The sequence below is a fragment of the Bos grunniens genome, chromosome 12, assembly GCF_055505025.1.
Source record: "Bos grunniens cultivar Pamir isolate PY7600 chromosome 12, Bosgru_T2T1.0, whole genome shotgun sequence".
Taxonomy (NCBI): domain Eukaryota; kingdom Metazoa; phylum Chordata; class Mammalia; order Artiodactyla; family Bovidae; genus Bos; species Bos grunniens.
The window spans coordinates 72263083-72287644 of record NC_141176.1 but is presented as its reverse complement, the minus strand read 5'-3'; the positions used below and the strand labels follow the sequence as shown (position 1 = coordinate 72287644).

The 24562-nt window shown below is 41.4% G+C and overlaps 1 protein-coding gene across 3 annotated transcripts in view; it reads right to left on the bottom strand.

Annotated features, from left to right (window-relative positions):
• The window catches only part of LOC147361883 (ATP-binding cassette sub-family C member 4-like), a 228636-nt gene that overhangs the window by 116700 nt on the left and 87374 nt on the right, over nt 1-24562 (bottom strand). For 2 of the 3 annotated variants that reach the window (XM_086328629.1, XM_086328630.1), the window contains exons 22-25: nt 15973-16092; nt 14711-14821; nt 8004-8104; nt 7025-7216 (exon numbers count right to left, since the gene is read on the bottom strand). The exons of the other annotated variant lie outside the window; for it this stretch is intronic. In XM_086328629.1, coding sequence (XP_086184755.1) covers nt 7025-7216; nt 8004-8104; nt 14711-14821; nt 15973-16092 — 524 coding nt within the window. The remainder of the gene's footprint in view (nt 1-7024; nt 7217-8003; nt 8105-14710; nt 14822-15972; nt 16093-24562) is intronic. 3 annotated transcript variants of the gene reach the window in all.

Sequence of the window (24562 nt, the reverse complement as noted above, 5' to 3'; positions counted from 1 at the left end):
GTGCTGCTGGCTCTGGCACCACAGCCTGAGTCACAGGGAATTAGGAAGCCGGCGGGAGAAGGGGGACAATCTGGGAGTGAGGGGAGTGGTTTTTAAGAAAATATGTAAAAAGGGGGGAAAAAAGTAAGAAACTAATATTTTTGCACATTATAGCACAGACTACTAAGCATCTGTAAAAATGTATCATCCAAATAATAGCCGTAAGCAAAAACAAAGAGTAATCGATCTAATTCAAGAGCTAGAAAATACTTTATTGCTCAGGACTGTCTAAAATGATCAAATCAACCACAAAATCATCTAAATGAAAAATGCAGCCCATTTTCAGACTCTCCAGGAAGTCTAGGATACTATTTACCTCATGTTGATTTTTTTTATGTTTGGCTGCGCTGGGTCTTGATTGCTTTCCACGAGCTGTCTCTAGTAGTGATGAGTGGGGGCTACTCCTGCAGTGCACGGGCTTCTCACTGAGGGGGTTTCTATTGTTGCTGTGCAAAGACTTCAGTAGTTATGGAACATGGGCTCAGTAGTTGTGGTGCAGGGCTTAGCTGCTCCACGGCATGTGGAATCTTCCCAGACCAGGGATTGAACCAGTGTTTCCTGCACCCCAGCTGAATTCTTACCCACTGCACCACCAGGGGAGTCCTGGTTCTTTATTTTCTTTTATTTTCTTTTTTTTTAATAGTTTATTTATTCATTTATTCTTTTTTTTTAAACTTTACAAAATTGTATTAGTTTTGCCAAATATAAAAATGAATCCACCACAGGTATACATGTGTTCCCCATCCTGAACCCTCCACCCTCCTCCCTCCCCATACCATCCCTCTGGGTCGTCCCAGTGCACTAGCCCCAAGCATCCAGTATCATGCATTGAACCCGGACTGGCAACTCGTTTCATACATGATATTTTACATGGTTCTTTATTTTCACTTGCTATTTCTTTTGTGATTAAAATCCTGCATAGTACCTACTATATTTTTCTATTGACTCTAACTTCTAGAAATCGGGACAGAAGAGGAAATGAGGGAAAGAAAATAAAGCCCCACTTCTGCTGGGCTGGTTCACTCTCATGTCCCCTCTCTCAATCAAATCCAACACCAAAGGGGTGTCCTGGAGTGACTGGGGCTGGGACAGATGAGCAGGAGAGGGAACCTGGGATTTACACAGGTGGGGTGAAATCAATTCGTGAACACACTGCCCGGGTATCATTTCCAAACACAGAAATGAAGCTAACAGTCATACTGAGAGTGGACCAAGGCACAGATCAAAAGTCAACTTACTGCAGTTATTAATTCACTCTCCAAATTCACTTTTCCCTCAATCATTTTAGAATCTCAGTAATCCTATAATTTGTAGGTTTTAAGAAGGAGAAATAAGAATCTGTTATGTTTCTAAGTTGTACTACAGGGTTTCTTAGATAATTCACATTTTATAACTTTGGGGAAAATTTAAGACAAGTGCAGGTTAACAGAATTACATTTACAACAGAAAATCTAACAGACACATTGTCTGAGAGTAAGTAAACATCACCTACAGTACTCTGAGGGACAAGATTGTATCAAGAGCTGTGTTTAATGTTTTCCTGACACAGCAGTTCACCTTTTTCCTGACCTACAGTGAAACTGGAAATAATTAGGAGGGAGCTTTTGCCCTGTGACTAACTGAAACTGCTCCCTAGGTAGCATTCGGCATTAAGTTGAATATTCTTTCATGTTACAAGGGTTTCATTCATTAAATTACAGCTACAGCCATTAGATGGATCTGGGGTGGTAAGAGTTTTAAAGATCAGTTCTTTCAGTTATTTATGGAGTTGTCGTATGTGTGTGTGTGTGTGTGTGTGCTGGTTCCTGCTTGCTCACACCTGTGTAACTCACTCACCCTCACAACCAGCAGTCCCTCAGCACCTTCTCTGTGTCCTGCAGAATGCCACATTCTGAAAACAATATGCTCCCTGATTTTAAAAAGTCTCAAAGTACTATGAGATACAGATCCCAAGTTACAAAGCATGTCAAAGGTGCTATGTTTTCTCTTAATTATGAAAAATTTACAAACAAAAATTTTACCTAACTATCTTTAAGTGGACAGTTTGGTGTTCAGTACATTCACACTGCTGTGCAACCAAGCTTGATTTTTTTTTTTTTCCTGCCTCTAAAACTGAAATTCTATACCCATTAAAGAAACAACTTCCCCTCCCCCAGTCCCTGGAGACCACCATCCTACTTCCAGTCTTCTTGACTTTGACTACTCTAGGAACCTCACATAAATGAAATCAGAGTATTCATTCCTTTTGTGTCTGGCTTCTTTAATTCAGCAGGATATCATCAAGGTTTATCCATAGGTCAGAATTTTCTTCCTTTTTAAGGCTGAATTGTAAGGATTTAGTTCCTTCCAACTTTTGGCTGCTATGAACATAGGTGTAACATAAATCCTATCTTAAAATAATATATAAGACACTAAGAGAGGAGCTACCCCACTATGAGGTAAGGGGCAGTGGCCAAGAGGAGCAACCCAACGTCCAAGGAGTGGCAGCTACGTGGGCACAAAAGGGCTGAGAGGAGCTACTCCACGTTTAAGATCAGGAGTGCCGGCTGTGAGGAGATACCCCTCATCCAAGGTAAGGAGCAGCAGCTGCATTTTGCTGGAGCAGCCATGAAGAGATACCCCACGTCCAAGGTAAGAAAAACCCAAGTAAGACAGTAGGTATTGCGAGAGGGCATCAGAAGGCAGACACACTGAAAACATAATCACAGAAAACTAGCCAATCTGATCACGTGGACCACAGCCTTGTCTAACTCAGTGAAATTGAGCCATGCCATGTGGGGCCACCCAGGACAGGTGGGACATGGTAGAGAGGTCTGACAGAATGTGGTCCACTGGAGAAGGGAACGGCAAACCACCTCAGTATTCCTGCCTTGAGAACCCCATGAACAGTATGAAAAGGCAAAATGATAGGATACTGAAAGAGGAACTGCCCAGATCAGTTGTGCCTAACATGCTACTGGAGATCAGTGGAGAAGTAACTCCAGAAAGAATGAAGGGATGGAGCCAAAGCAAAGACAATACCCAGTTGTGGATGTGACTGGTGATAGAAGCAAGGTCCAATGCTGTAAAGAACAATATTGCATAGGAACCTGGAATGTCAGGTCCATGAATCAAGGCAAATTGGAAGTGGTCAAACAGGAGATGGCAAGAGTGAACGTGGAGATTCTAGGAATCAGCAAACTAAAATGGACTGCAATGGGTGAATTTAACTCAAATGACCATTATATCTACTACTGTGGGCAGAAATCCCTTAGAAGAAATGGAGTAGCCATAATGGTCAAAAAAAAGTCCGAAATGCAGTACTTGGAAGCAAACTCAAAAATGACAGAATGATCTCTGTTCATTTCCAAGGCAAACCATTCAATATAACAGTAATCCAAGGCTATGCCCCAAACAGTAATACTGAAGAAGCTGAAGTTGAACGGTTCTATGAAGACCTACAAGACCTTTTAGAACTAACACCCAAAAAAGATGTCCTTTTCATTATAGGGGACTGGAATGCAAAAGTAGGAAGTCAAGAAACACCTGGAATAACAGGCAAATGTTATTGAAATATGGAATGAAGCAGGAAAAAGGCTAATAGTGTTTTGCCAAGAGAACGCACTGATCATAGCAAACACCCTCTTCTAACAACACAAGAGAAGACTCTACACATGGACATCACCAGATGGTCAACACCAAAATCAGATTGATTATACTCTTTGCAGCCAAAGATGGAGAAGCTCTATACAGCCAGCAAAAACAAGACCAGGAGCTGACTGTGGCTCAGATCATGAACTCCTTATTGCCAAATTCAGACTTAAATTGAAGAAAGTAGGGAAAACCACTAGACCATTCAGGTATGACCTAAATCAAATCTCTTATGATTATACAGTGGAAGTGAGAAATAGATTTAAGGGACTAGATCTGATAGAGTGCCTGATGAACTATGGAATGAGGTTCGTGACATTGTACAGGAGACAGGGATCAAGACCTTCCCCATGGAAAATAAATACAAAAGAATAAAATGACTGTCTGAGGAGGTCTTAAAAATAGCAGTGAAAAGAAGAGAAGTGAAAAGCAAAGGAAAAAAGGAAAGATAAAAGAATCTAAATTCAGAGTTCCAAAGAATATCAAGGAGAGATAAGAAAGCCTTCCTCAGTGATCAATGCAAAGAAATAGAGGAAAACAACAGAATGGGAAAGACTAGAGATCTCTTCAAGAAAATTAGAGATACCAAGGGAACATTTCATGAAAGATGGGCTTGATAAAGGACAGAAATGGTATGGACCTAACAGAAGAAGACATTAAGAAGAGGTGGCAAGAATACACAGGAGAATTTTACAAAAAAGAGCTTCAAACCCAGATAGTTACGTTGGTGTGATCACTGACCTAGAGCCAGATATCCTGGAATGTGAAATCAATGGGCCTTAGAAAGCATCACTACGAACAAAGCTAGTGGAGGTGATGGAATTCCAGTTGAGCTATTTCAAATCCTGGAAGATGATGCTGTGAAAGTCAGTATGCCAGCAAATTTGGAAAACTCAGCAGGGGCCACAGGACTGGAAAAAGTCAGTTTTCATTCCAATCCCAAAGAAAGGCAATGCCAGAGAATGCTCAAACTACTGCACAATTGCACTCATCACACACACTAGTAAAGTAATGCTTAAAATTCTCCAAACCAGGCTTCAGCAAAACGTGACCCGTGAACATCCAGATGTACAAGCTGGTTTTAGAAAAGGCAGAGGAACCAGAGATCAAATTGCCAACATCCACTGGATCATTGAAAAAGGAAGAGAGTTCCAGAAAAACATATATTTCTGCTTTATTGACTATGCCAAAGCCTTTGACTGTGTGGATCACAATAAACTGTGGGAAATTCTGAAAGAGATGGGAATACCAGACCACCTGACCTGCCTCTTGAGAAACCTATATGCAGGTCAAGAAGCAACAGTTAGAATTGGACATGGATCAACAGACTGGCTCCAAATAGAAAAAGGAGTATGTCAAGGCTGTATATTGTCACCCTGCTTATTTAACTTATATGCAGAGTACATCATGAGAAACGCTGGGCTGGAGGAAGCCCAAGCTGGAATCAAGATTGCTAGGAGAAGTATCAATAACCTCAGATATGCAGATGACACCACCCTTATGGTAGAAAGTGAAGAGGAACTAAAGAGCCTCTTGATGAAAGTGAAAGTGGAGAGTGAAAAAGTTGGCTTAAAGCTCAACATTCAGAAAACTAGGATCATGGCATCTGGTCCCATCTCTTCATGGGAAATAGATGGGGAAACAGTGGAAACAGTGTCAGACTTTATTTTTGGGGGGCTTCAAAATCACTGCAGATGGTGACTGCAGCCATGAAATTAAAAGATGCTTGCTCCTTCTAAGATAAGTTATGACCAACCTAGATAGCATATTCAAAAGCAGAGACATTACTTTGTCAACAAAGGTCCATCTAGTCAAGGCTATGGTTTTGCCAGTGGTCATGTATGGATGTGAGAGTTGGACTGTAAAGAAAGCTGAGCACGGAAGAATTGATGCTTTTGAACTGTGGTGTCGGAGAAGACTCTTGAGAGTCCCTTGGACTGCAAGGAGATCCAATCAGTCCGTTCTGAAGGAGATCAGCCCTGGGATTTCTTTGGAAGGAATGATGCTAAAGCTGATACTCCAGTACTTTGGCCACCTCATGCGAAGAGTTGTCTCATTGGAAAAGACTTTGATGCTGGGAGGGATTGAGGGCAGGAGGAGAAGGGGGCAACAGAGGATGAGATGGCTGGATGGCATTACCAATTCGATGGACATGAGTTTGGGTGAACTCCATGATTTGGTGATGGACCAGGAGGCCTGCTGTGCTGTGATTCATGGGGTCACAAAGAGTCAGACAAGACTGAGCGACTAAACTGAACTGAACTGAAGGAAAAATTGAGTGTCTCGGAGATTTATTAGAATTGGCTCAGAAAACAAGATCTCCACCATCCAGATGATGCAGGGGAAGGGTTTCTGAGGTAGTTGACCAGCGTGTGCACTGGGTACAGGGAGGACGTGGCTTTGAGAGAACCTACACACAATCCGAGTGCAGGGGGGCATGTGTATAAGTCAGAAGACACACTGGTTGCAGAAGAAGATGGGGAAGAGCTTCTTACCACCTTGTCTGTTCTGGTTTAGTCTCTTCAAAACTCTTTCCTGGTCCCAGCTGAGGGCCTCAAGCTGAGTGTGGAAGGAACATCACCAGCAAACATGGATGCTGGCAGGCCCAGGTCACAAGCCTCTCTGCTGTCTCCCACACAGATCTTCTCTTTTCCCTTCCATTTGCTTTTGACTTTGAGCCAGTCTCTAGACCTTGCCTCCATCTGAGGCCCTGGTTCCTCACTCCTGACTGGGTCATTATTCAGGCTTTTCTCTGCTGGACACAAGGTTGCCCCATGGCCCCTGTGGGAGTGGACTTGAGACTATGCTCTGGTTCCAGCAGCAGCTTACCTAGCCCAGTAAGGATCAGATCTGTTCTAAAGAAAGAATCATTATGTGGGGGGAGGACAGGGAGATGGCAACTCAGTGTGGGTGAGTGGAGGACAAGGCTATAGGAAGGTCTAAGGGACAGAGAAGGAGGCTGCAATCAGAGGGTACCATAGGAGGAGGAGGAGATTTCAGAAATACAAACAAGAAAAGATAGAAAGGAATGAGATATTGGAGAGTTAGGGCCAGGAAGATAACGCTGACATCCAAGACTGTGTATGAATAATCAGGTGTGATATATAGTGTCCTGGGTCAGGTTAAGATGGAGCCAGGGCCCGTCAACTACCATGAGCGACTTCACAACACACAGAAAAAATTGCTGGCATCTCCATTTCATGGTCAGTTTCCAAGAAGATTCACCTATAATGTCACTGATCTCATCCGCATCCATTAGGAACAGAGTCCCCCTGACACACTGACAAGGAAGCCAAGAGCAGATGTGGTGCTAAATCTTTAGCTGGATTTAAAGAGGCAAATGGCTTAAACTAACCTTTTGTCCTGAGTGAATGAGTAGTCCCAGGTTCCTCAATACCAGAGGCCCATACGAGCTGTATCTGAAGTTAATATAATCAAAGTCAATGCATCCTCCATGAGGCCAGGATGGTGGTGGACGATACTCAAGTTCCCAGGGTGCTTCTTTCTCAAGGTCTGCATATTCAATCCCCCTTTCTACTGAAATCATCTGAAACACATATGACATCACATGAATTAGTGTCAGAGGGTCTTGTTTATGGATGTTCACAGATTATAAATGAAATATTCTGCTTTTATATCTTCATATTTGCTTTTCTATGATTCAGAATATCTCAGGTCTTAGCATGTGCAATCAGACTCCTACTTCTGTCCTTTGTGGATGCTATATTAAATAAACCTCAAAACACTGGCTTTTTTTCTTTTACCAAAAATAAGGAATTACCCATTCAAAAAGAAATATAAACAAGCTGCTGAGAAATTAGCTTATATTGTCTCCAGAATTTCAGAACCTCCCTCCTACAGAAACTTTTATTGTATTTGAAGACAGTTTGTGAGGAATGTAAAACCTTTGACATGGCATACATATGACTGAGAAATATATATATATATATATGTTTTATTATTTTACATTAACTTTAAGCAGATAGAAAGTAGAGTCACCCAGCCATGTTCAACTTTTTGTAACATCATGAACTGTAGCCTGCCAGGCTTCTCTGTCCATGGGGATTCTCCAGGCAAGAATACTAGAGTGGGTAGCCATTCCCTTCTCCAGCGGATCTTCCCAACCCAGCAATCAAACCAGAGTCTCCTGTGGCTCCTGCATTGCAGGAGCATTTGAGCCACTAGGGAAGCCCTTAAGCTGATGGAGGAGAATGTTAAAAACTTTGTAAAATGATGTAAAAGTAACGGTTTTATTATTTTACATAAGAATTGTTTTTATGCCACGTAACAGCAAGAAGACCTGAAAAGGCTAAGAACAGAAAGATAAACATCACCATGTTCTCAACTTCAGCACTTTGCCTGACGCACCACTGGAACATCCCCGTGAGCGTGAGAGTGAGAGACAGGACCAGGCCAACCTCCCCGAGATCCAAAGCTAAATGAGGAAGAAGAGGAATAAAGTCAGTCTACTTCTCAACTCCTCACACAGGTCCTTCTGTCACTCTACAAAGAAGACTCCTTTATTTTTATGATTTTTATTGGAGTATAGTTGATTTACAAAGTTTTGTTAGTTTCAGGTGTATAATAAAGTGAATTAGCCAGACATAAACATATAATCTGCTCTTTTAAAATTATTTTCCCATATATGTCATTGCTGCTGCTGGTGCTAAGTCGCTTCAGTCGTGTTCGACTGTGTGTGACCCCATAGATGGCAGCCCACCAGGCTCCCCGATCCCTGGGATTCTCCAGGGGAGAACACTGGAGTGGGTTGCCATTTCCTTCTCCAATGCATGAAAGTGAAAAGTGAAAGTGAAGTCACTCAGTCGTGTCCGACCCTTAGAGCCTACCAGGCTCCTCCATCCATGGGATTTTCCAGGCAACTGGAGTGGGTTGCCATTGCCTTCTCCTATATATGTCATTACAGGGTATTAAATAGAGTTCCCTGTGCTATACAGTAGGTACTTTTTAGTTATCTATTTTATATATAGTAGTGAGAAGATTCCTTTAAAGTATTTAAATCATTTATATGTGATGATAGTCTTACTCATAATATTACTTCTGTTGTATGAGACAATAACACAGAAAAAAAAAAAAAAAATGAGGGACTTCCCTAGTGGTCCAGTAGCTAAGACTCTGAGCTCCCAATGCAGGGGGCCCAGGTCTGATTCCTGGTCAGGGAACTAGACTCCACATGCCACAAGTAAGAGTTCATATGCTGCAACTAAAGTCCTGCCTGCTACAACTAAGACTAAAACTCCCGCGTGCCCCAACTAAGACCCAGTACAGTCAAATAAACAAGTAAATTTTCAAAAAAATTATGAATTCAGAAAGAACTAACAAAGTTGTTGGTGTTCAGTCACTAAGTCATGTCTTACTCTGTGACCCCATGGACTGCAGCATGCTAGGCTTCCCTGTCCTTCACCAACTCCTGGAGCTTACTTAAATTTATGTCCATTGAGTTGGTGATGCTATCCAACCATCTCATCCTCTGTTGCCCCCTTCTCTTCCTGCCTTCAATCTTCCCCACTATCAGGGTCTTTTCTAATGAGTTAGCTCTTCGCATCAGGTGGCCAAAGTACTGGAGCTTCACCTTCAGCATCAGTCCTACCAGTGAATGTTCGGGTTTAATTTCTGTTAGGATTGACTGGTTTGATCTCCTTACAATCCAAAGGACTCTCAAGAATCTTCCCCAACACCACAGCTTGAAAGCATCAATTCTTTGACCCTCAACCTTCTTAATGGCCCAACTCTTACATCCGTTGACAACTGTTATATGACTACTGGAAAAAACAGAGCTTTCACTATTGAGACCTTTGTTGGCAAAGTGATGTCTCTAACTTTTTAATATTTTGTCTAGATTTGCCATAGCTTTCCTTCCAAGAAGCAAATGTCATTTCATCCATGGGTACAGTCACAGTTCACAGTGATTTTTGGAACCCAAGAAAATAAAATCTGTCACTGCTTTCAGTTTTTCCCCATGTATTTGCCACAATGTGATGGAACTGGATGCCATGATCTTAGTTTTTTGAATGCTGAGTTTTAAGCCAGCTTTTTCACTCTCCTCTTTCACTTTCATCAAGAGACATTTTAGTTCTTGACTTTCTGACATTAGAGTGGTATTATCTCCATATCTGAGGTTACTGATATTTCTCCTGGCAATCTTGATTCCAGCTTGTGCTTCATCCAGCCTGGCATTTTGTGTGATGTATTCTGCATATAAGTTAAATAAATATAGTGACAACATACAGCCCTGTTATATTCCTTTCCCAATTTTGAACCAGTCCATTGTCCCACATCCAGTTCTAACTGTTTCTTCTTGACCTGCATACAGGTTTCTCAGGAGACAGGTAAGGTAGACTGGTATTCTTATCTCTCTCAAAATCTTCCACAGTTTTTTGTGATCTACACAAAGCCTTTCACATAGTCAATGAAGCGGATGTTTTTCTGGAATTCTCTTGCTTTCTCTATGATCCAGTGAAGCTTGGCAATTTGATCTCTGGTTCCTCTGCTTTTTCTAAACCCAATTTGTACAGCTGGAAGTTCCCAGTCCATGTAATGCTGAAGTTTTGTTTGAAGGATTTTGAGTATAACTTTACTAGTAGGTAAAATGAGTGCAATTGTATGATAATTTGAACATTCTTTGGCATTGCCTTTCATTGGGATTGAAATAAAAACTGACCTTTTCCAGTCCTATGGCCACTGCTGAGTTTTCCAAATTTGCTGGCATATTGAGTGCAACACTTTCACAGCATCATCTTTTAGGATTTGAAATAGCTCAACTGGAATCCCATTACCTTCACTAGCTTTGTTCATAGTGATGCTTCTTAAGGTCCACTTGACTTCGCATTCCAGGATGTCTGGCTCTAGGTGAGTGATCACAATATCATGGTTATCCAGGTCATTAAGATCTTTTTTGTACAGTTCTTCTCTGTAGTCTTGCCACCACTTCCTAATCTCTTCTGCTACTCTGAGGTCCTTACCATTTTTGTCCTTTATTATATTAATCCCACCTGGACTGAGATACACTTAACTGTATAATATAGGTGAGGATGTCATTGTTCAGATTTTTATCCATATGCTTCAATTATCATTATGCAATTTCACTTTCTACATCCAATGTAGCTGCAGTTGAAATCACAAAAACAAAGCAATAGGTTCTAAGAGCCAGTGCTTTTAAATCTAAAATATTACTCTCATTTTTGCATTATTAAGGACTGTGATTTAGGGTTATTGCTATGGAATAGTGAGGGATGGTGAATTCATGCCATACACTCCAAAAACTGCTTATCTGGGACCCACACAGCAGTGAGGATAGTGTTTTGCTACAGAGAATCTTTCTCAGCCCAGTACACCAGACACACACAATCAAGAGACCAACATAGCCCTAAAGCTAAAATCTAAAACCTAAGTTGCACAAAAAGCTTAATAGTAAACTTGGTTTTCTCCATCCAACTACAGGACACTACCTGGAATGTTCAGAAGGTCATCCTGCTACAGTTATGTAGACCTCAACCCATTCAAAGAAAGATAAAACGATAAAAGATCTCAAGGAAAACTTACTGAAAACTAACAAACAAGCAAACTACTCAAAGCAATCTAGAGATTCAATGAAATCCCTATCAAATTACCAATGGCATTTTTCACAGAATTAGAACAAAAAAGCTTACACTTTGTATGGAAACACAAAATACCATGAATAGCTAATGTAATCTTGAGAAAAACAAAGAAGAAAAATGAAACTAGGAAGAATCACATACCCTGTCTTCAGATCATGCTACAAAGCTACAGTAATTGAAACAGTATGCTACTGGCTCCAAAACCAGAAATACAGATCAATGGAACAGGACTGAAAGCCCAGAGATAAACCCACACACCTGTGTCACCTATGAGAAATGAAGCAAGGATATACAATGGAGAAAAGACAGTCTGCTCAATAACTGGTGCTGGGAAAACTGGACAGCTACATGTAAAAGAATAAACTTAGAACACTCCCTAACATCATACACAAAAATAAACTCAAAATGGATTACAGCCTTAAATGTAAGACAAGACACTAAAATCTCTTAGATTAAAACATAGGGAGAACTCTCTGACATAAGTTGCAGCAAGCTTTTTTTTTTACCCACCTCTTAGAGAAATGAAAATAAAATAAAACATAAACAAACAGGACCCAATTAAGCTTAAAAGCATTTGCACAGCAAATAAATCCATAAAAAATACCAAAGACAACCTGCAGAATGGGGAAAATATTTGTAAATGAAGTAACTGACAAGGGATTACTCTCCAAAATATGCAAACAGTTTATGCAGTCCAATATCAAAAATAAATAAATAAATGCACAACAACAACAAGGAAAAAAAAAAACAGGCAGATTAAAATAGACATTCTCCAATGAAGACATGCAGATGGCCAAAAAGCACAGAAAAAGATGGTCAACATATTTAATTATTAGATAAATGCATATCAAAACTATAGTGGAAAAAAATGAAAAAAAGAAAAAAAAAAGCAAAAAACTACAGTGAGGTTTCACCTCACACCAGTCAGAGTGACCATCATCAAAATGTCTCAGTTGAGTTCAATCACTCAGTTGTGTCCGACTCTTTGCAACCCCATAAACTGCAGCACACCAGGCTTTCCTGTCCATCACCAACTCCTGAAGCTTACTTAAACTCATGTCCATTGAGTCAGTGATACCATCCAACCATGTAATCCTCTGTCGTCCCCTTCTCCTCCTGCCTTCAACCTTTCACAGCATCGGAGGCTTTTCCAATGAGTCAGTTCTTCACATCAAGTGTCAAGTACTGGAGCTTCAGCTTCAGCATCAGTCCTTCCAATGAATATTCAGAATTGATTTTCTTTAGGATGGACTGGTTGGATTGCCTTGCAGTCTAAGGGACTCTCAAGAGTCTTCTCCAACACCACAGTTCAAAAGCATCAATTCTTTGGCACTCAGCTTTCTTCATAGTCCAAATCTTACATGCATACATGACTACTGGAAAAATCATAGCTTTGACTAGATGGACCTTTGTTGGCAAAGTAATGTCTCTGCTTTTGAATATGCTATCTAGGTTGGTCATAACTTATCTTAGAAGGAGCAAGCATCTTTGAATTTCATGGCTGCAGTCACTATCTGGAGCCTCCAAAAAAAATTATCTCACTGTTTCCATTCTTTCCCCATCCATTTGCCATGAAGTGAAAGGGCTGGATGCCATGAGCTTTGTTTTCTGAACGTTGAGTTTTAAGCCAACTTCTTCACTCTCCTCTTTCACTTTCCTCAAGAGGCTCTTTAGTTCTTCTTCACTTTCTGCCATAAGGGTGGTATCATCTGCACATCTGAGGTCATTGATATTTGTCCCAGAAATCTTGATTCCAGCTTGTGCTTCCATCCAGCCTAGCATTTCTCATGATGTACTCTGCATGTACATTAAATAAGCAGGGTGACAATATACAGCCTTGACGTACTCCTTTTCCTATTTGGAACCAGTCTGTTGTTCCATGTCCAGTTCTAACTGTTGCTTCTTGACCTGCATACAGATTTCTCAGGAGGCAGGTCAGGTGGTCTGGTATTCCCATCTCTTTCAGAATTTTCCACAGTTTGTTGTGATCCACACAGGCAAAGGCTTTGGCATTATAAATAAAGCAGAAGTAGATGTTTTTCTGGAACTCTCTTGCTTTTTCAATGATTCAGCAGATATTGGCAATTTGATCTCTGGTTCAAAAAGTCTACAAACAGTAAATACTGGAGAATATGGGGAGAAAAGGGAACCCTCCTACACTGTTGGTGGGAATGTAAACTGGTACAGCCACTATAGAGAACAATATGGAGGTTCCTTTAAAAACTAAAAATAGAGCTACCATATGATCTAGCAATCCCACTCCTGAGCATATATCCAGAGAAAACCATAATTCCTGAAGATACATCCATGCTTACATTCACTGCAGCACCATTTACAATAGCCAGGACATGGAAGCAAGCTAAATGCCTGTCAACAGAGCAGTGGACAAGGAAGATATGGTGCCATACATACAATGGAATATTAACAAGCCATAAAAATGGATGAAATAATGCCATTTGCAGCAACATGGCTGGACCTAGAGATTTGCGTAATGAATATTTCATACTGTCTGAAGTAAGTCAGACAGAGAAAAATAGAATATGATATTGCTTATATGTAGACTCTAACAACAGGCTACAAATGAATTTATGTGCAAAACAGAAATAGAGTAACATATGTAGAAAATAAACTTATGGTTACCAGGGGATAAGGGAGGGGAGGGATAAACTGGAAGACTAGGATTGACACACACACACTACTATATATAAAATATTAAAATAGATTACTAATAAGAAACTACTGTAAAGTATAGAGAATGCTGTAATGACCTACCTGGGAAAAGAATCTAAAAAAGAATGAATATATGTATAGCACATTGACTTTACAATACATCAGAAACTAAGACAACAGTGTACATGAACTATACCCCAATAAAACTTAAAATAAAAATGAAAGAATGGCCTGAGCGAGCCAAAGCAGGGGCCCAAGGCACCACAGGTCTGCTGGAGCAGGCACGTCATACCTGGTCTTTGCTCCTGAGGATTCCGAAAGCCAAAAACAGAAATTCTTTTCTAAAGGACAATTCATTTGAAGTATTAATTAAAATGCAAATTACTAAAAATATACACATGCACCCCAATTTCATGGCATATGGAAAAAGAATCTTTAAATAAGTGAATATATGTATAACAGATTCACTTGGCTATACACCTGAAGCTAAAACATTATATAACAACCATACGCAAATCAAATTTTTAAAAAAAATAGTCCCAACAAGGACCTACTGTAAATAAATAAGTAAATGGAAAAAAAAGTTCTCATCAAGATGCAAATGACTTCATATGGACCACACTGTGGAGTCACATGCTGCAGACACTTTAATACAGAACCAAAGAGTATACATTAGACAAGTTGACAAAAGTTTAATAACTACAAACAAAACTATAAACTGCAAACATACCACAAATATTCACATGTGTACTTACATTCTACCAGAATCAGGGCCCCAAAGGTAACAGCAGTGAAAAAGATGGCATAGATGACATCCAGATACACAGCAAGCCATCGGGACGTCGTCAAAAGCAGGAACCAAGCCTCTGGATTTGTGAATCATAATAGGCATAATACATAAACAGAAAAACCATGTTAGCTGCTTCTCATGAGAGAGAGTATTTTCTCAGTTGAGCTACAGAAGATTTTACACAAGTAGGACAGCAAAGATATATAAGACACCCAAGAATCCTGAAGATACCAGAAAACTAGGTTCTAACACAAGACAATATATGGGACACACAGGAATCAGTCCAGGAAGCATGCACTGAAAATGTCAACCCACAGGTTATCAACAGAAACACGATCACAATAAAGAAGATGGAAAATCATCTCATCAGTGCATTTCCTGCAGCTCTGGGCCTGAGCATGAAGATCATCCTCTCTCAGGGTCGACTGATCCCAGCTCTCTGACAGCAGAGAGCTCAGCTCACACTCTGATTCCAGCACCTTCTGCCCTCACTACATGGCCCCGCTTGTTTATTCTTAGAGGCCAATGTCTACATAACCATCAGCTAGCAGGATTTGTGTGTGACTTTCAAAATGCCATTTTATCTTCAAAATACAATAATTACTGGAAAGTTTGGCTTGGATTTTATAGACTTAGAGGAAATTCTGAATTTTCTACATAGGGAAAATCTTCACTGATAAAAACACAACCAAGTGGGTGGCAAATCAGGAAATTATTTTCCTCAGTCACATCTGCCACCCTCTATGCTCTGAAAACAGTCAGCAAATCACAGCCTGGAGGGCAAGAACAGCCACCACCTGGTTCTATAAATAAAGTTCTATTGGAACACAGGTACAGCCATTCACTCATTTATTACCTTTGCCTGTCTTTGTGCTACAACAGCAAAGGTGAGTAGTTGTGACAGACACAGTACAGCACCCAATATTTTCTATCTGGATCTTTACAAAAAAGAAAAGTTTGCTGATTCCTGCCCTAAAGAGAGAAGTTCACAGGGCACAGTGATGCAAGGGCAAGGCCAGCCAGCCAGGAGAGAAAAGCAGGGGATAACAGGGAAGAGGGGAGCACAGAGGGGATGCTGAGAGCAAGGGCTGTGGGAGGCAGGTGTGCAGAGGGGGACGTAGGGTGGCACAGAGAGAGATACTGGCAAGTCAGACCACGTGAGAGGGAGGTCAGCCTCAGAAGGCAGCACATCCCATCCTTAGAAATCACCTCCAGAAACTTACAGACCTGAGTGCAAATCCTGCTGTGCATCAAAAAGCTCCTGAAACCTGTATTCAGCTTTGTACGCCCGGATGGTCCAGAGTCCCTGGAGAGAAGATGCTAAGTGGGAAAACACCAGGCTCCGAGCTGGGGAAGCAGAGACAGACACACAAGAGAGAAAGTCAGGGAGGCTGGATGCGAGGAAACCACTGCCTCCTGGGCTCTGTGGTCACACGTCCTGCCAAAGGGAATCCTCCATGTGACCCTCAAACTCCTGTTTACACAAAGCTTCACTTTAATGACCTGGGAATGAAAGATTCTCTTTGAAACTATTTTTGATCAAATTCAAATCACAGCTAGATTTAGATAAATAAATTCTTGTTCTTTCATCAAGATCCTCTCAAACATGCCTCCCTCCAAATTTTTTCTGGCATTTCACCAGATGGAAATTGTTCAAAGTTTTTTAAAAATATATTCAAGTATAGTTGATTTGTAATAATGTGTTAGTTTCAAGTATATAATATAGTCATTCGGTTATTTTTTAAATTATATTTCATTACAGTTCAGTTCATTCACTCAGTCGTGTTTGACTCTTTGCGACCCCGTGAACCACAGCATGCCAGGCCTCCCTGTCCATCACCAACTCCGGAGTCCACCCAAACCCATGTCCATTGAGTCAGTGATGCCATCCAACCATCTCATCCTCTGTCGTCCCCTTCTCCTCCTGTCCTCAACCTTTCATCAGGGTCTTTTCAAATGAGTCAGCTCTTCGCATCAGGTGGCCAAAGTACTGGAGTTTCAGCTTCAACATCAGTCCTTCCAATAAACACCCAGGACTGATCTTCTTTAGGATGGACTGGTTGGCTCTCCTTGCAGTCCAAGGGACTCTCAAGAGTCTTATCCAACACCACAGTTCAAAAGCATCAATTCTTCGGCGCTCAGTTTTTTTATATTCCAACTCTCACATATGTACATGACTACTGGAAAAACCATAGCCTTGACTAGATGGGCCTTTGTTGACAAAGTAATGTCCACAGGTTATTACAAGATACTGAATAAAATTCCCCATGCTTTACAGTAATTCCTTGTTGTTATCTATTTGACACATTAATAGCAGTGTGTCTATTAATCCCATACTTCTAGTTTGTTCTTCCCTCCCTCTCAATCCCCTTTGGCAACCGTAACTTTGTTTTCTATATCTGTGAGTCTATTTCTATTTTGTGCACAGAATCATTTGTATTATTTTTAGATTCCATGTATAAGTGATATCATATTTATCTTTCTCTTACTTACTTTACTAAGAATAATATTCTCTAAGTCCATAAATATTGCTTCAAGTGGCAATATTTCATTCTTTTTCATGGGTGAGTAATTGCTGTTCACTAATTTTTGAATCAGTAGCATTTTAAAATTTAATTCCTCATTAGAGTCCTCACCACACTGAATTTTGTTGATCTACCTGTGGGCCGTCTCCTCCTTAGATGAGTAGCCTAAGGGCTGGGATAGAGTCAGTACATCCCCCACCCTGGACCAGACCCAGACACAGGACAGGGTGAGACGAGTAAGGGAGGGGACAGTCTGCTGTCTCCCCCATCCTGGGCCTCCCCCTGCACCTGCGCCAGGACCTCTGTGTCGGTCACGGGGCACCCGGCACCGTACCGCCCTTGAGTCCACAGGACCCGGCAGATGAGGAGCCTTTGAATGGTCTTGACTTCTGCTCTAGGAACCTGATGGGTGTTTTTATAACTGCCTGCTGGATACTTGTCCTAGTGTTTGGAGGTCACTGTGGCATGTGACACTCACATCAATCTTTTAGAACCTGACAGTGACCTTAGAATCTGACACTGACTATTGTCTTTTGAGTGACTTCATGTGGATTTGGGGTCTGGTGTCACATGACTGCCTGTTCATTTCCTGCCATCTTCCCTAAGAGCACACTGACCATGAGCTCCAGGGTCAGGCTCTTGCTCACCAGGGAACAGGTGGGCTGTAGGATGCCAAGCAGGGAAGACCACTTATGATTTTCATTCCCCACCATGAACAAGGCTGTAACTTGCTGTTGTCAGAGTCATACACTGAGCCTGTGACCTCTGTCTTGGATGAGTGATAACTTGTGCTGTATCAGGAGGAAATACTGACATCACCTTGTTACCTGTGTGTGTCCTAGAGAAGACCTGTTAGTATAACTGGTTGTTTATGGGAAGTTAGTAACACACCTTTCAGAAGGCTACAGAGATTTTATAAAATGATGGGGAAAGAATCAAGGGGAAAAGTCTAAACTGTTTTCATGTCCTCACTCCTTAGTCCAGTATCCGAATGCCTGTCTGGTGACAGTTCAGTCAGTACTGACATGCACCTGGGCACTGCATGTTTGGAGGGGTTGAGGTACAAATAGGTAAAGACACAGAACCTCCTCTTGTGTTTTGTGTTCCCAGTTCTATAAGGAAGAAGCAGGCTCCCTTTTGTGAGACACTGGGGCTCAAAGAGGATGGGAAGCCCTGGACTAGGGGAGGACAGCCTGGGCTGGGGGCCAGGTGACCATCCATTCAGCCCTGGGGCTCTTTCTGACTAGGACATCAGACCAGGAACCTTAACTGTTAGGGACCCTCAGCTATTAGATTGCTTTAAGGTAAACCCGTTATCTGAACTGTGACATGATCTAACATTTCCCCTTTGTATTTTGTTTAGGCAAAGAGCTGAAAGTGACTCAGTGGTGCTTTTGATCATCCAGTTGTGTACCTGTGTTCACATTCCAACATCCACACCACTCTCTCTCTTCACTCTATGAGTAACTTTTTAGAGCTTCCTATAACTCTGTGCTTGTAAGAGCAACATAAACTCAGATTGAGCTCAAGCTCCAAACAAGAAAGGCTGGGAGCTCTGTTTAGGTCTTTTCTACAGCCCTACTAGATGTCCCAATTCACCACCAGAGTTCATTAGTCTGGACACAGGGTGCTCACAGGGATGACACAGGTGAATTCCAGGGCCAATTACCCTGTCAGGAGGATGCCAAGAGTCCAGCTCCAGAGAGCACAGAAAACTCACCAGAACCAGGCTCTCATTTCCACTCCACAGAGAGTGACATCAACACTATTCATTACAGACAAGGCTTCTGAGGAGAAAGCAGGCATGGCTGTTCCCCCAGGGAAAGTTCTGGAATGAACTCTCCAGTGTGGCCTTCCTCACCTGCTTCCCTCACCAGGAGATCAAAGCTGCAGGTGATTCTCTCCAGCAGGGATGGAGGGTGGGGTCGACTTTAGAAATCAGGTGTCATCTCAGCCTTGAATACCAGAGAACCCCTATCACCTACCTCACCTCATGCCCAAGAGTTCCAGTGGGCCAGAGAGAATATGGACCCATAAAAATCTATCCTGTTTCTTTTAAACACCAATAGTGCTGAGCAGGATGCCAGGATGAGTGAACTGGAGGGTCTGCAAAGATTAACTAGTACAGGGGGGAGGGGGAATGTCATGGCTTAAGTGTCATGTTGCCCAAAGTAACATCTTCTTCCCACAAGCACTGAGTTTGCTGTCCTGAAGCAGAGCATGTATCAGCCATGGCGTCAGTCCAGGGTCACAGACATGTAACCCTACAGTTCACATGACTGACAGCTGTTTCCCACAACCCTGAGGACACTTGGGGACACACCCCACAAGTGTGGGGTGCAGATCTTCCATGGCTCAGGCTGACAGACTTGCTTCAGGCTATAATTCAGGCTATATGAGCCCTTCTAGTTGTGAATAAGTTCTTAATTACCTCTTGCTCAAAGTTCTAGTGCCTTTGGTAGTGTCCAGCAAGCACTTTACAAGCATCAACTCAAGAAATGCTCATAAGACCCGCATAGACTCTGTGATGAAGAGCACTGACTGCCCAGGATTAACTGTATTAATCCACCTAAGTGACACACCTAGGTGTGAGACTCAACATTGTCTTATTCCCAAGGTTGTGTTTTTAATCACATCCACAGTATCTCAGAAAAATCAGGGTTAAGGATGCCCATGTGTGATGATGTGCTTTTTTCTCCAGACTTTGTTATTTATATTTAGAAAACCCCCAAATCTTACTCAGGTAACACCCAACAGCCTTAGCCATTACTGCACATCTTATTAATCACCTTATGCTCAATCGCTTCAGTCATGTCTGACTCTTTGTGATCCCATGGACTGTAGCCCGCCAGGCTCCTCTGTCCATGGAATTCTCCATGCAAGAATACTGGACTGGGTTGCCATGTCCTCCTCCAGGGGATCTTCTCAACCCAGAGACTGAACCTGTGTATCCTTCATCTCCTGCATTGGCAGGTAAATACCTTACCACTGAGCCACCTGGGAAGCCCTAAGATATACTATCAGTTGCTATTTAGAGGAAGCAGCAGTGTTATTATTTATGGCACAGACCCACCTCCCCAGGTCAGTAGGTGCCCAATATACTACTGGAGAAGAGCAGAGAAACAGCTACAGAAGGAATGAAGAGGCTGAGCCAAAGTGGAGACCCAGTTGTGGATGTGTCTGGTGGTGAAAATAAAGTCTGATGCTGGAAAGAACAATATTGCATAGGAACCTGGAATGTTAGGTCCATGAATCAAGGTAAATTGGAATTGGTCAAATAGGAGACAGCAAGAGTGAACATCGACATTTTAGGAATCAGTGAAGTAAAGCAGACAGGAATGGGCAAATTTAATTCAAATGACCATTATATCTCCTATTGTGGGCAAGAATCCCTTAGAAGAAATGGAGTAGCCCTCACAGTCAACAAAGGAGTCTAAAATGCAATACTTGGATACAATCTCAAACACAACAGAATGATCTCCATTCATTTCCAAGGCAAACCATTTAGTATCATAGTAATCCAAGTCTATGCCCCAACCACTAATGCAGAAAAAAACTGAAGTTGAATGGTTCTATGAAGACATATAAGACCTTCCAAAACAAACACACACACACAAAAATGTCCTTTTCAACACAGAGGACTGGAATGCTAAAATAGGAAGTCAAGAGATACCTGGAGTAACAGGCAATTTTGGCCATGTACTACAAAATGAGGCAGGGAAAAGGCTAATAGAGTTTTGCCAGGAGAACACACTGGTCATAGCAAACACCCTCTTTCAACAACACACCAGATGACCCTACACATGGACATCACCAGATGGTCAATACCAAAATCAGATTTATTACATTCTTTTGAGCTGAAGATGGAGAAGCTCTACATAGTTGGCAAAAACAAGACAGGGAGCTGTGGCTCAGATCATGAACTTCTTGTTGCAAAATTCAGATTTAAATTAAAGAAAGTAAGGAAAACAACTAGGGCATTCAAGTATGATCTAAATCAAATTCATTATGATTATACAATATAAGTGATAAATAGATCCAAGGGATTAGATATGATAGAGTGCTTGAAGAACTATGAACTGAGGTTCAAGGCATTATACAGGAGGCAGTGATCAAGACTATCTCCAAGAAAAAAGAAATGCAAACATGCAAAATGTTTGTCTGGGGAGGCCTTACAAATAGCTGAGGAAAGAAAAGAAGTAAAAGGCAAAGAAGAAAAGGAAAAATATACACATCTACAGAGTTCCAAAGAATAGCAAGGAGAGATAAGAAAGCCTTCCTTAGTGATCAATGCAAAGAAATAGAGGAATACAATAAAATGGGAAAGACTAGAGATCTCTTCAAGAAAATTAGAGATACCAAGGGAACATTTCATGCAAAGATGGGCACAATAAAGGACAGAAATTGTATGGACCTAACAGAAGCAGACAATATTATGAGGTGGCAACAATACCCAGACGAACTATACAAAAAGATCTTAATGACTTGGGATAACCACGATGGTGTGATCACTCACCTAGAGACAGACATCCTGGAATGCAAAGTCAAGTGGGCCTTAGGAAGCATCACTGTGAACAAAGCTAGTGAACATGATAGAATTCAGCTGAGCTATTTCAAATCCTAAAAGAATGGCTGTTAAAGTGCTGCACTTAATATGCCAGCAAAGTTGGAAAACTCAGCAGTGGCCACAGGACTGGAAAAGATCAGTTTTCATTTCATTCCCAAGAAGGGCAATGCCAAAGAGTGTTAAAAGTACCACACAATTGCATTCATTTCATATGCTAACAACTGAGAACTTCTAGATGTACAAGTTGGATTTAGAAAAGGCAGAAGAACTGGAGATCAAATTGCCAACATTTCTTGGATCATAGAAAAAGCAAGAGAATTCCAGAAAAAATCTGCTTCTGCTTCATTGACTACACCAAATTCTTTGACTGTGTGGATCACAACAAACTGTTGAAAATTCTTCAAGAGATGAGAATACCAGACCACTTGACCTACCTCCTAGAAATCTGTATGCAATAGGTAGAATCAATAGTTAGAACCGGACATAGAACAACAGACTGGTTGCATATTGGGAAAGGAGTACGTCAAGGTTATATATTGTCACCCTGCTTATTTAACTTATATGTAGAGTACATCATGAGAAATGCTGGGCTGAAGGAAGCACAAGCTGGAATCAAGATTTCCGGGAGAAATATCAATAACCTCAGATATGCAGATGACACCACCCTTATGGCAGAAGGAGAAGAACTAAAGAGCCTCTTGATGTAGGTGAAAGACAAGTGTGAAAAAAACGGCTTTAAACTCAACATTCAGAAAATGAAGATCGTGGCATATGTTCCCATCACTTCATGGCAAACAAAGTGGGGAAACACTTTATTTGTTTTCCATGGGGAAACAGGGACAGACATTTTCTTAGGTTCCAAAATCACTGCAGACAGTGATTGCAGCCATGAAATTAAAAGACGCTTGCTCCTTGGAGGAAAAGCTGTGACAAACCTAAACAGCATATTAAAAAGCAGAGATATCACTTTGATGACAAAGGTATGTGTAATCAAAGCTATGCTTTTTCCAGTAGTCATGTATGAATATGATAGTTGGACCATAAAGAAGGCTGAGCACTGAAGATTTGATACTTTTGATGTGGTGCTGAAGAAGATTCTTGGGTGTTCCCTGGACAGCAAGATCAAACCAGTCAATCCTAAAGGAAATCAGCCCTGTGTATCCATTGGAAGAACTCATACTGAAGCTCCAATACTTAAGCCACCTAATGAGAAGAGCTGACTCATTGGAAAAGACCCTGATGCTGAGAAAGATTGAAGGCAGGAGGAGAAGGGAACAACAAAGGATGATATGGTTGGAGGCCTCACCAACTCAATGGACATGAGTTTGATCAAACTCCAGGAGATGGTGAAGGACAGGGAAGCCTGGTGTGCTGCAGTCCTTGGGGTCAAAGAGTTGGACACAACTGAGGGACTGAATACCATCACCACCAACACCTAGCGAGAGAACACAAACATTCTAATCAATTGGGCACCACATGTGGTTATCCGAGGTGTGCAGGATGGGGTACCTGGATTAAGTGTATTGTCTAAATTGTTTCAGCCTACTGGCTGCAAAAAATCCAAATATTCCACAGTGATAGTGCCAAAGTTCTCAGACTCTCCAGATCAAACACTGAGAAAATCCTGTACTACTTCTTGACAAAAGCCTCAGGAGGAGGCCTCTCTCCACTTCCATATGAATGGGAAGTGGCCCTTGCCCCAGGCAAAAATTCTGTCAAATATTCTTCCTTGAACAACCCCTCTCTCAACGAACCAAAGACTTGTTTTGCAACAAGACTGTTGAATGACTCCATTTCATGAGTGTCCTCAAACCATAAAACATCTGAAGCATTTGAAACATCCAGAAGACTGGATGGAGTTCATCACTTCCTCTTCTGCCTCCCCAGGTCCTACCATTCTACTGAGTCATACTGGTAGAACGTCACACACACCTGAACGCTACTGCTCCCCATCCATCCAAACACCTCACCAAACTCGATGTCACAGGAGGTTAGCTGCTTCTCTTGATAAGTGAAAATGTCTTCTACAGATTTTATGAAACTGATGATCGCTATCCTTTTGGTAGATAAAGATAAGTACCTCAAATGTTTATTGTTTAAAATAAGACAGACAAATGCCACAATAAAAAATCTCCTTTGACTGGATCAACAGAGACTTTTTTTTTCACTTAGTAGATAATGAGAACCATGAGACTCAATATGCTTCTGTTCTTGGCTTGGTTTCTAGAAGATTAAGTTGGTGTTTATTTGCAGTAAATATTCATGGTTGAAGTCTGTGATAGAAACATATTGTCTCCTTACTTTTTGGCTATTGTTTTTATAACTTTTAAAAACTATATAACAATCTATTTTTCTTCTTATTTTTAACATTGATGAAATGTTTGCATTAATAAGAGAGAACTTTAGTGTTTATCTGTAGAATAGAATAATTAATCATAAAATGTGTCCCCCATTATTCTATTTTTTGGCTGCACCTTGCAGGATCTAGTTCCCCAAACAGAGACTGACCTGGTGGCCCCCACAGTGGAAGCACAGAGTCTTACCCACAGGACAACCAGGGACGTCCCTGTTCCCCATTATTCTAAAACTAGGAAGTTGAATGTGGTAATCAACTAAATGCATACTGACAGATCCCCCTCCTGTGTCCTCCTAGGGGATTATTTTCAGCATCATTTATATGAATAGCTTTGAGAAGGGGGTACACAAACAGTGTGGTGTCACCCCA